Genomic DNA, 11,041 nt, shown 5'->3' on the forward strand with positions numbered 1-11,041 from the left:
CTCCTCCCCGCGCCGCCTTCCCCCCCGCCGGCGGCTCCACACCTCTTCCCCAGCTGCCTTTGCCCTGAGGTTTTCTTTCTCTCGCTTTCTTTTCTTCCGGTCGTCGCTGCTTGGCCCCGCGCCACGTCCAGCTTTCTGGTGGTTAAGTGGGCGTCAGAGCCTCACGGAGTTTCCTGCCTGGGCTCACTTGTGGTCCTCCGATGTCAGCCTCTTGTGTGAGGATTCCCTCCATGCCCACACTTACGGGTCTCCCCGTCAGCCGGCTCTGGTGGCTCACCCGTCTTCGCAGCTACTCCAGAAGCTGAGATCTGAGGATCACGGTTCAAAGCCAGCCCGGGCAGGAAAGTCCATGAGACCCTTAACTCCAGTGAACCACTAGAAAGTGGTGCTGTAGCTCAAAGTGGTAGAGTTCTATCCTCAAGAAGAGCTCAGGGACAGTGCCTAGGCCAGAGTTCAAGCCCTACAACTGGCACAAAATAAAGTTCCTCTGTGGTTGCTTTATCCAAGACCTTCCTCCCAAAGCCGGGGCTATCACAGCTCTCATTTCTGTTCCTGCTGGCTGGTCTGGTTAGCACAAGATACAGAAGCAATATCGCCAGGGCTCTGGCCCTCACCCTCGAGCTGGTGAAGCCAGAGAACACTCATTTTCAGTCTGGGGTTTTCACTCTGCAAAGGGGGTGGTGTCAGCCCGGGGCAGCAGGTGGGGCAGCACCTTGATGAGGCTGAGCTCTGCTCCAGGTCCAGATGTGGGAGGAAGGAGCTGAAGGGGAACAAGAGAAACTGACATCACTAGCTCTAGATGAGTCTGAGCAGGAGGTCAGGCCAGGCCCTGAGGAGCCAACAACCAGTCTGCTGCTCCAGCCAATGAGTGGAGGCCTGGAATTGTTATTGGCTGTGCTTTGGCCTGCACAGCCTTGAGCAGGGTTCTCCAGCAGCGAAACCCAGCTGGATCATCGAGGCCCTGGGCCTTCCTAGTGACTGGCCTTCTAGAAGCCTACCTCAGATATCAGTCTGGGGAGTCTGGCATGTGGGGGGGGGGTCCCCACAGGGCCCTTCCCGTCCCAGAACAGGAAGCTCAAGGTCAGCTCCAGGTTGCCACCCCAACCATACTAGAGAAGAGAGCATACAGGGTAGGTCAGGGAAGCCCAGAACTTAGAGATACAGCAGCCACAGACACCAGGCGGAGATGGGCAGCCAAACACTACAGAATTCACAAGAATCAACTGCATCTCTGTATTATAGCAAGGGGGTGGACAGATGGGGTTCTGAGCTGGGATCCCCTTTCCATACCCACAGAAGGATTGGTGGGCAGGGAGGGTAAATCAGGGGTCCCCAGAAAGTCTGGTGGCCAGATGGGGGGAGGGGCGCCAAGTTCCAGAAGGACTAAGAAAGTCCCAGGGAAGCCAGTCCTCCACTCTGTCGGGTTGGCGGGTCTAGAGTGTACAGAAGGGGCCTGTGTCATGGCGCTTGGGTCTACGCACGCCCTGTATGACCACGCCCGGAGTAGAGGGGAAGCGGGAGTTGTAGCAGTCTTCCACATAGTAAGTAGCAGGGCCAGGAGTCGGGGCTGCAAAGAGAAAGGGCTAGGAGTCGGGGCTGCAAAGAGAAAGGGCTAGGATCCCACCCTGGCCTGCCCCATCCACCTGCCTCCCCCCCCCCCCCCGGCTCCCCAGGCCTCCTTACAGAAGCTGATCCAGGAGGTACTCCCTGGTGAGCGGCTCATGGAGAAGGCTGGTGAGCGCTGGCTCTGCAGGCGGAACCCCGGAAGGATATTGTAGGTGTTGGGGCTAGGGCGCTTCTCCCCAGGGGGCTGTGGAGGGTCCTGGAGGGGGGGGTGGGCACGAGGACGCCTGCCCCGCGTCCACCCAGGACGGGTCGGGTTCTCAGGCGCCTTGGCAGCAGAGACTCCAAAGCTGAAGGCGGGGAAGGCAGGCCAGGTGACCGGCAGGTACTGGGCAGGTGATGGCCACTGAGGAAGTAGAGGGGGTATTGCATTACGCTGCTCACCCAGTGCCAGAACACACACACACACACACACACACATCCCCACAAGACATCAGGCCCTGTTCTTCCCTCCCTTCTACACCTGACCCCTCCCCTGCTCTGTGGCCCCTTCCCCACCCCCTTGTCTGGCCCCTACCTTTTGCTCTCTGTTGAAGTCAACCTTCTGAGTGAAAGGGCTTTCACTCTGGAGCCAGGAGGTTTGCCACGCTCTGCGGCCGCCGCCCTCTGTGGCAAACGGGGAGGGTGTGGGAGGGGTCCCCCACCCCCCCCACCCCGGAGGGGGCAAGCCAGGGGCCTGGGAAGGGGACACACACCTCGGCTGGGGTACTTGAGGCCGAAGGTGTAGTGGGGGTGCGGGGAGGACTCGCGCACAGAAGCATCTGGAACTTCGTACTTGGTGGGGCCAGGGATGTCCAGATCGATCAGGATGGGCGGGCGTTGCTCCAGCACTGACACCAGGAAGCGAGCATGGGACCCAGGCTCCTCTGGGCAGGCCGCTCCCCACTGTCCCTCCCCAGAGTGGCCAGGACCCCCACTCACACAGCTCCTTCAGGGCCCCAGAATAGGCAGACCAGCACTCCTCAGGGGGGCACACTTGGTACTTGGGCAGGGTCCTAGTGCAGACGGGGTGGCACTCCTGGATTGGACACACCGGGAGCTTGGGGCCGACCGGGGCCCTCCGGGCCTTCTTGGTCTTCGGAAGCAACATCGCAGGCTTGTCCTGGTCCCTGTCCCACCACAGCACCGCAGCTTCCGGCCTGCAAGAGGCAGAAGCCAGGGCTGGGAAGGTGGCATGCATGCATGAGGCCCTGGGTTCGATTCCTCAGCACCACATAAGCAGAAAAAAAGGCCGGAAGTGGCGCTGTGGCTCAAGTGGTAGAGCGCTCGCCTTGAGCTGAAGAGCTGAGGGACAGTGCCCAGGCCCAGAGTTCAGGCCCCACGACCGGACCCCCAAAAAACAAACAAAAAAAAAGAGGCAGAAGCCAAAGCTCACCCGGCCCACCAGCCCCTGCGACCGACCCCGCCCACCTGCGTTGCCCTCTGGAATTACTCTGAGGAAGGAGGGGGGATCTGCCTCAGGGGACCATGGGTCCAGTGTTTGCCATCATTGATGTAAAAATTAGCCAAAAACTTCACAGACTTCTGGTCAAAATCCATCCTAACTTGCTTCTCTTTCTGAGGGTACTATGGGGCTTTGTGACCTCACTGCTGACCCCAGCCCCACGCCTTCGGTTGCTGGGAGCTCCCTAGGGAAGGACCATTGTCCAGCCCAGAAGGGGCTGGCCCCTCCCCCACCTGCTGGGTGGGTCGCTCTGGTCAGCCTTGGCCAAGAGGATCCATAGCTCATGCAGGAACTGGATGACCCAGCTTCCCATTCTCCCTAACCGTCTCCCTTCTGTCTTCTAGACTATGGGTTCTGCTGGGGGCTCACGTGCTCCCCGGCAGGTCTGAGGGAAGGTGGCAGGACCCCGCCAGCCTTGCCACATCCTCCAGGATACCCAGGTGTGCAGGGAGGGTCGCGAAGGCAAGGGGGTGGGGAGCAAGGGCAGGGGAAGGAGAGCTGTCCAGCTCAGGCCTGGCTCCTGAGCTGTGGCCCTCCCAGGCAGGCTAGGTATGAGGACCTGTCCCCTGCCCAGGACATAGAGGCTAGGAGGCCAGGATGTGTTGCAGATGGACCAAACTGCCTAGCCAAGGCACAAGGGGATAACGTGCATGAGGAAACACGAAGTCCACTGGGCACCAAGACCCTTGCAGAGGGACCCTAGGTTCAGGCTGGGCTAATAACCCCAGCCCTGAACTTAGCCCCATACTCCCAGGCAGGGCCTGGTCGTGAACACCTTACCCACAGAGCCTCTACCTCGACAGTCTCTTCCTTTCTGGGTCCCTCCTGCCCAGCCCTGGCTGGGCACAGTGACACCCTCTGGATGGGGGACTGATGATAGAAATTGAGAAAACACGTCTGATTTGGGTGAGTGGTTCACAACGTTGACCCCTTCCCCCCACCTCGGGTGGTGTAGTGTTCTCTGAGAACCTTGTTGCTGATAGTGGAAATCTGACTGGTATGGAAGGCCTCGTGGCCAGGGAGGTAAGCTCTGTCCCTCCCGTGACAAACAGCACTGTGGCCAGGGCCCTGCACAGGCATCTCTGGCTGCACATCAAGGAACTTCTTGAATGTAGACTTGGAGGGTGAAGCCTGTCTTGTTGGGACTTGATCTGTATTAATAGACTGTGCTCCAGGCATCCCAACACTGCATATTAGTAATTGCTGTTACCAGCATATTTGTGTGTGTGTGTGTGTGTGTGTGTGTGCGCGCACGCGCGTGCGTGCTGCTCCTGGGGCAAGCACTCTGCCTGAGCTCGGTTGCTGAGCTATGCTCAAGGATGGTGCTTTAACACTTAAGCAGCACCTCCACTTCCACCTTTTTGGTGGTTAATTAGAGTCTCACAGACTTTCTTGCCCCAGGCTGTCTTCAAACTGCAATCCTCAGATCTCAGCCTCTTGAGTATCTAGGATTACAGATGGGAGCTCCTGGCACCCAGGTAACAACATTTCTTTTTAAAGAAAAGATTATAGTATTACGCTTTTATGTATGTATTGACTACTTTATTTTGATGCAGGGTCTGGCTGTGTAGCCCAGGCAGGCCGAAAACCTCAAGGTCGTCCTGCGGCGACCTCCCCAGTGACGGGATTATAGGTGTGGTTGCTACCCCCAGACTGTTATCAGAATCTGACCAGCACTTATTTGACTCAGGTTAGACCTTACCTCTATGTGTTTATTGGCCATGGGTTTTTTTTCTTAAGATGTTACCATTTTCACTTTAATATTGGGTGGTTAATTTTTTATGTTTGGTTTCATGATAACATTATCTATTTGTAACACTTGTTGAATTTTCCCAGTTTGTAGTTTGCTTTGGTATCAGTTTTTCATGTACATGTGTGTTCTGATCCTGGGGCTTGAACTCAATGACTGGACATTGTCCCTGAGCTTTTTTGCTCAAGGCTAGAGCTCTACCACTAGACCCACAGCTCCACTTTCAGCCTTTGTGGAGCTTAATTGGAGATAAGAGCCTCACAGCTGGTCTCTATTGGTTCATGCCTGTAATCCTAGCTACTCAGAAGGCTAAGATCTGAGGATCACAGTTCAAAGCCAGCCTGGGCAGGAAAGTCTGTATGATTCTAATCTCCAATTAACTACTAGGAAAAACAAAACAAACAAACAAAAAAGAAGTGGCACTCTGGCTCAAAGCGGTAGAGTGCTAGCCTTGAGCCAAAGAGCTGAGGGACAGCGTCCAGGCCCAGAGTTCAGGACCCACAACTGACCAAAAAAAAAGAGTCTCACAGACTTTCCTGCTCAGGCTGGCTTCCAGCTGCTATCCTCAGATCTCAGCCTCCTGAGCAGCTAGGATTACAGGTACCAGCCACTGGTGTTCAGCTTTAGTACCATTGTTTGTTGTTGTATTGCTTTGTTTTCACATAGTAAAAAATCCAACTGTTTCCTTGATAATTTTTTCCTTTCATTTTTGTGGTTAGAAAGCTCTTCCTGAAACGAAACGCAAAATTAGGATTTAATATAGGAAACAATAACTTGCTCTTGTTGGAAAGTCGACCTAGCCCTCTGTTCAGGACCCCCCAGACTCAGCACTGGGGTGGACCCCAGACACAGCACTGACCTTCCTCTGCAGGGAGACAAGGTGGAACAGACTGTCAACCTGGGGGCTGGGGGGGGGGAGAGGCTGATCCTCAGCTGGGTCCTGGCCTCTGGGGATAGTGATTCTTCCCCAGTCTGTGGTTTTGGCTCTCTGGAGTGGGCCCACTGCCTTGCCTGGACACCTTCCTAGCCGGGCCCCAGTCTGGTCCTGGGTGGCCCCTGTGGCGTGGGGGCACTCACAGGATGGGACTAATGGCTGGCCCACAATTCTGGCCCCTTCACAATGGTTTCCAGGCAACAAGACTCCTCTGGGCAGGCCACTGGACACAGAAGGGGCTGAGTTAGCTAGGCCGTATTCTTGGCAAATGACCGCGACTCAGAAGCATAACCTCTTCACACCAGAACCTCACTACATCCCCGGGTAAGAGCCAGCCCTGCAAGAAGGCTGGGGTAGGAATGCAGGGTGGACAGCAGAAGTGGACTCTCACATGGACTCGAAGGCCAAGGGCCAGTGCTAAAGAGGCTGAGGCAAGGGTCGCCACTCAGTGCAGCTGGGACTGAGGTTCTAGGATGGGAAATGACCACAGGAAAGTTCTGAGGAGAAGGCTACAGAAGGAGGTCTGGGCCTCACACCCTCCCTGCTGGATTCTGATGGACACAAGTGGCCAGCATGTCCATCACAAGCAAAACAGGCAGCCACACAACTGGTACTCATTGGCTAAGTAAAGACCAGCACTCCTCCACACAGAGTGATTTAGGCTGCTCACTAAGAATCCTCCTCCACTTAAAACAAAACTTTATACACATTTATATACACATATAACTTTATATACATATATATACATATTTTTTTGTTGTTGTTGGTCATGGGGCTTGAACTCAGGGCCTGGGCACTGTCCCTCAGCTCTTCAGCTCAAGGTGAGTGCTCTACCACTTGAGCCACAGTGCTACTTCTGGCTTTTTCTGTTTATGTGATGTGGAGGAATCAAATCCAGGGCCTCATGCATGCAAGGCAAGCACGCTACCACTGAGCCATGTTCCCAGCTCTCCCTGAGCTTTGGGCCATGAGCCACTGGAGTCTAGAGTCTTGAAAACTGTTTTGCCAGTTCAGACTGGCCTTGAACTGGTAAATTCTGGCAATTATTATAAAGAAAACTCAGGCCGGATGTAGATCAGTGGTACCACACTTACTTGCCTAGCCTACTTGAGGGCCTGGGTTTGCTCCTCTGCATCGTACACACCAACTTGACCAGGCATGTTAATACACGTCTGTAGTTTAACCAGTTTGGAAGCTGAGGCAGGAGAATGGCTCCTAAGAAGAAAATAAAACCTCTGTGATTGCAGGCCCACAGTAGCACCGAATGCGCGCACGCACAGACACACACACACACACACACACACAAGTAGCCAAAGAACCACTTACCTTCCAAGTTTAGCCCGCCCTCCCTCTCTCAAAACTGGCATGGTAAAGTGCCCACTGGCCTTCTGGGTAGCAGAAGACCCAGCCAAGTCCCAAACCACACCTTCCTGCTGCGTGAGCCCTGAACCAGACCTGGTTAGCCCCCTGGCCAGCCCCAGGCCCTTGCTCCCAGAAGCAGAGCAGGGCTGTCCATTTACTTTGTCATTTGAGTGAGGGTGAAGGAACGTCGGATGGTGGTGAGGACGGTGAGGCTCACACCAGGCCTGGCACATTCTTAGCATTTGGTGTTTGCTACCTTGAACCCCAGAGTGCAGAAGGCAGGTTCGGCCACTGTCCGCATATCACGGGTGAGCTGAGGTCGGGTGTCCTCCCACAATCACACTGAGTGTCAGGCAGGCTGGGCTGGCGGCCTGCTGGTAGCCCTTGTCCAGCCCTGGTGCTGCCCCTGCCTTCTCTCCACAGCTATGCCGGCTTCTACCCTCAATTGCGATACCAGGTGGGGAACACCTATGGCCGCACCACAGCACAGCTGCTCACAGACCCCAGTGTGCAGAAGAGCCCCTGCTCCATACTGTCCCCCATGTCCAAGCCCAAGTTCATTGAGGACGTCAGCAAGCCCAAGGCCCCCTGGGTCCCCTGCCGGGACCTCAACGAGCCCTACGTCCCCCAGTACTCCGGTAAAGGCCAGCCTCCCGCCCTGCCCCCTCCTGGCCTCCCCTTCCACTCCTCATGCTCACCGCTCACTGAGTGCTCTGTCTGAACAGGTCCAAAGCCCTACAGGAACTTAGAGGCCCTGGAGCAGCTCCCAGCCCAGCAGGCAGAAACCCAGGGACAACCAGGGGCGGAGGACATACCTACACAGGCTCCGAGGCCTGCAGGCTTCATGCCCTACCCTCCCTACCCACCCTGCCCGCCAGTCAGGAAGGGAGACTCTGGAGACCTGGGACACCCCGGCCTGAGGCTGGCGTATGGCGAAGAGGCCTGGAAGAGCCCCGTCCCTGTCCACGAAAGCCCAGGGCGGTACCAGGTAACGGGAGATGCAAAGGCACTGGGCCTCACCTTGCCAAGACTCAGGGGGGAGCTGGGCGGTGACTTGCCCCTCCCTTCCAGCTGTGCCACGGTGGGAGGGAGGAGCGCCCCTCCCCCCAGCAGGAGACACTGGACGTGGGGAGGTTCCAGCGATTACCCCAGCTGGACCACTCCAACCTGATCCAGCGAAAGGCCATCTCCGGTGAGTGCTGGTAGCCAGGCCAGCCAGGCCACACCCCACAGGCTCAGGGACCCCCGAAAGGCTCCTAAACCTCTCCTGCCTCACAGCTGTTTGAGTCCAGCTTCTTCCAGGAGATCCCCTCGTCCCATTTAGCCCTAGGAGGCAGTGACCAATTAGGGAAAGCAAAAGAACTGGGCAAGTTCCCACACCAGAAACCAGGATGGTCCCTGACATCTGCCCACCCCCAGGCTACGCTGGCTTCGTCCCCCGCTTTGCCTGGGTGATGGGGACAAATTACCGCGATGGAGTCACACAGGCTATGGACGAGTTTGATAAGAACCAGGTAGGAGAGCACGCCCCCCTCCCCAGCATGCTTGAGGCCAAGCCTCTCAAGGAAAGCCCACAGGTCTGGGGCCCCAGCTCTATTTAGCTGGGGGTCAAGTCCACTCTCTCGGGCTTATCACTTTGCTTGGGGTCATGAGGGGAGGGTGGAGTTCTCACACTGGTCATCTCTCCAGTTCCTCTTCAGAAATCCAGTCTGTGGCCTGGGTGAGAGGCTACCCAGAAACCACTGGCCCAACACTACCATCTACAGAAGCCAGGGACTGATCCCCTTCTACATGGGCTTCATCCCTTGTGAGTACCGCCTTGAGGAGGCCATGGGGGGTGGGGGGAGCTAGGTTAAGGGCTGCCCACATCCTCTCCACCCCGCTAGTCCAGACCTGCCTCAGGGTATGGACTACCAGACAAGCTGAAGACTCCAGGCTGGTGCAGACCCCAAACCCTAGAATCCAGTGTTCAGGCCGCAGTACCCAGCGCGGGGTTTCACGCGGCGGCCCCAGGACCCTGCAGCTCTCTTGTTCCCCTTGCAGCCATGCAGGACAACTACGCACTAACCTTTGGCAACAGCACCCGGAAAGCCTATCAGAAGGAACTGGACCGACAAAGCCACACACTATGAAAATGCTTTAATGGTGTCTGTACAACACATGATGTCAAGACAGGACAGCAAGAACACAGTGGACAGGGCTAGCAGACAGGCTGTGAGTGAATAAAGAGTTCACACTGCTCCCTGGCGTTAGCTGCTGAGCCAGCTCTAGGCTACCTCCTCCTCTGCCTCCTCCTCAAACTCGCCCTCCTCCTCAGCTGTGGCGTCCTGGTACTGCTGGTACTCGGACACCAGGTCATTCATGTTGCTCTCCGCCTCCGTGAACTCCATCTCATCCATGCCCTCACCGGTGTACCAGTGCAGGAAGGCCTTGCGCCGGAACATGGCTGTGAACTGCTCGGAGATGCGTTTGAACAGCTCCTGGATGGCGGTGCTGTTGCCGATGAAGGTGGCAGACATTTTTAGCCCCCGAGGTGGGATGTCACAGACCGCTGTCTTCACGTTGTTGGGGATCCACTCAACAAAGTAGCTGCTGTTCTTGTTCTGCATTTTGAGCATCTGCTCATCCACCTCCTTCATGGACATGCGGCCCCTGAACACTGCAGCCACGGTGAGGTAGCGGCCGTGCCGGGGGTCACAGGCAGCCATCATGTTCTTGGCATCAAACATCTGCTGGGTGAGCTCGGGCACTGAGAGAACATGGTACTGCTGGCTGGCCCGGCTGGTCAAGGGTGCAAAACCAGGCATGAAGAAGTGCAGGCGGGGGAAGGGCACCATGTTCACAGCCAGCTTCCGAAGGTCAGCATTGAGCTGGCCAGGGAATCGAAGGCAGGTCGTGACCCCACTCATGGTAGCAGACACCAAGTGGTTCAGATCACCGTAAGTGGGTGTGGTCAGCTTTAGGGTGCGGAAGCAAATGTCATAGAGGGCTTCGTTATCAATGCAATAGGTCTCATCTGTGTTTTCTACAAGCTGGTGGACTGAGAGGGTGGCATTGTATGGCTCAACCACTGTGTCCGACACTTTGGGGGAGGGCACCACACTGAAGGTGTTCATGATCCTGTCTGGGTACTCCTCCCGGATCTTGCTGATGAGGAGGGTACCCATCCCAGACCCGGTCCCCCCACCCAGGGAGTGGGTCAGCTGGAAACCCTGGAGGCAATCACAGCTCTCTGCCTCCTTCCTCACAACATCCAGCACTGAGTCAACCAGCTCTGCTCCTTCCGTGTAATGCCCCTTGGCCCAGTTGTTCCCGGCACCGCTCTGACCTAGGAGAGAGAGAGAGAGAGAGAGAGAATGAATGTCTGGTCACTGGGCACACACACCCCCCCACAAGATCTGTACAAAGTTCCTTGGGACACTGGCTGAGAGGACACTCCAGAGTAGAGCTAAAAGCCCCAACGTGAGACCACAGCAGCCTGCCCTATCCAAAGGTAAAGCAGAGATCAAAACCAGGACAAGCCCTTCCTGCCCGAGACCGAGGCCCCCCCCCTTCCCCCAGGCAGCCCTGCCAGTTTCCAAGGCCAACAGGCCAGCTCCGCCTACTGCCAAGAGATTACATCTATCCGCTCCTTGCCCATGGGGAGACAGCTGGGTCTCTCACCTAAAGCCTCTTTCGACCGGGAGATTGAGTGACTCAGGACGCAGGAGGGCGTCCACCCACTACCGGATTTTACGAGCTGTGACCTTGGGCAGCCCCTTGACCTTTGAGCCAAGGGGAGTAGTAAACCCCGCCCAGCGCCTACCGAAAACGAAGTTGTCCGGCCTGAAGATCTGCCCAAAGGGCCCCGAGCGCACCGAGTCCATGGTGCCCGGCTCCAGGTCCACTAGGACGGCGCGGGGCACGTACTTGCCACCTGCGGAGAGCA

At 56.6% G+C, this 11,041-nt stretch overlaps 4 protein-coding genes across 4 annotated transcripts in view; 1 reads left to right on the top strand and 3 right to left on the bottom strand.

The window, feature by feature from the left end:
• Nelfb (negative elongation factor complex member B) overlaps positions 1 to 232 on the bottom strand; it is a 13,434-nt gene extending 13,202 nt beyond the window's left edge. Inside the window, exons 1-2 of the mRNA XM_013029329.1 lie at positions 188 to 232; positions 43 to 135 (exon numbers count right to left, since the gene is read on the bottom strand). Of these exons, the coding sequence (XP_012884783.1) occupies positions 43 to 135; positions 188 to 232 (138 nt within the window). The remainder of the gene's footprint in view (positions 1 to 42; positions 136 to 187) is intronic.
• A 1,201-nt stretch (positions 233 to 1,433) lies between these two features.
• Positions 1,434 to 3,162, bottom strand: LOC105995566 (chromosome unknown open reading frame, human C9orf173). The gene is made up of 6 exons (XM_013029330.1): positions 3,056 to 3,162; positions 2,545 to 2,762; positions 2,319 to 2,453; positions 2,141 to 2,229; positions 1,684 to 1,969; positions 1,434 to 1,567 (listed from the first exon to the last, which is right to left on the bottom strand). The coding sequence occupies exons 1-6, from the start codon at positions 3,160 to 3,162 to the stop codon at positions 1,434 to 1,436; spliced, it is 969 nt and encodes a 322-aa protein (XP_012884784.1).
• Positions 3,163 to 6,019: 2,857 nt separating this feature from the next.
• Fam166a (family with sequence similarity 166, member A) lies at positions 6,020 to 9,245 on the top strand. Its single transcript, XM_013029433.1, has 7 exons — positions 6,020 to 6,075; positions 7,537 to 7,751; positions 7,839 to 8,101; positions 8,185 to 8,305; positions 8,533 to 8,627; positions 8,803 to 8,920; positions 9,157 to 9,245. Exons 1-7 carry the CDS (start codon positions 6,020 to 6,022, stop codon positions 9,243 to 9,245), a joined length of 957 nt encoding a protein of 318 aa, XP_012884887.1.
• Positions 9,236 to 11,030, bottom strand: LOC105995646 (tubulin beta chain-like). Its single transcript, XM_013029434.1, has 2 exons — positions 10,919 to 11,030; positions 9,236 to 10,441 (listed from the first exon to the last, which is right to left on the bottom strand). The coding sequence occupies exons 1-2, from the start codon at positions 10,977 to 10,979 to the stop codon at positions 9,381 to 9,383; spliced, it is 1,122 nt and encodes a 373-aa protein (XP_012884888.1). The 5' UTR covers positions 10,980 to 11,030; the 3' UTR covers positions 9,236 to 9,380.
• Between the last annotated feature and the right edge of the window lie 11 nt (positions 11,031 to 11,041).

This window comes from Dipodomys ordii, unplaced genomic scaffold (genome assembly GCF_000151885.1).
Source record: "Dipodomys ordii isolate 6190 unplaced genomic scaffold, Dord_2.0 Scaffold118, whole genome shotgun sequence".
Classification (NCBI taxonomy): Eukaryota; Metazoa; Chordata; class Mammalia; order Rodentia; family Heteromyidae; genus Dipodomys; species Dipodomys ordii.

What these genes read in the sequence shown, in the direction of transcription:
- Fam166a (XM_013029433.1), top strand. Translation starts at nt 6,020, where the DNA reads ATGACCGCGACTCAGAAGCATAACCTCTTCACACCAGAACCTCACTAC. An exon ending in ACGAGTTTGATAAGAACCAG is followed by an intron (nt 8,628 to 8,802) that starts GTAGGAGAGCAC and finishes TCATCTCTCCAG; the next exon opens with TTCCTCTTCAGAAATCCAGT. An exon ending in CTACATGGGCTTCATCCCTT is followed by an intron (nt 8,921 to 9,156) that starts GTGAGTACCGCC and finishes TTCCCCTTGCAG; the next exon opens with CCATGCAGGACAACTACGCA.
- LOC105995646 (XM_013029434.1), bottom strand. Translation starts at nt 10,979, where the DNA reads ATGGACTCGGTGCGCTCGGGGCCCTTTGGGCAGATCTTCAGGCCGGAC. An exon ending in GCCGGACAACTTCGTTTTCG is followed by an intron (nt 10,442 to 10,918) that starts GTAGGCGCTGGG and finishes TCTCTCTCCTAG; the next exon opens with GTCAGAGCGGTGCCGGGAAC.
- LOC105995566 (XM_013029330.1), bottom strand. Translation starts at nt 3,162, where the DNA reads ATGGATTTTGACCAGAAGTCTGTGAAGTTTTTGGCTAATTTTTACATC. An exon ending in CCTCAAGTACCCCAGCCGAG is followed by an intron (nt 2,230 to 2,318) that starts GTGTGTGTCCCC and finishes CGTTTGCCACAG; the next exon opens with AGGGCGGCGGCCGCAGAGCG. An exon ending in ACTTCAACAGAGAGCAAAAG is followed by an intron (nt 1,970 to 2,140) that starts GTAGGGGCCAGA and finishes CTACTTCCTCAG; the next exon opens with TGGCCATCACCTGCCCAGTA.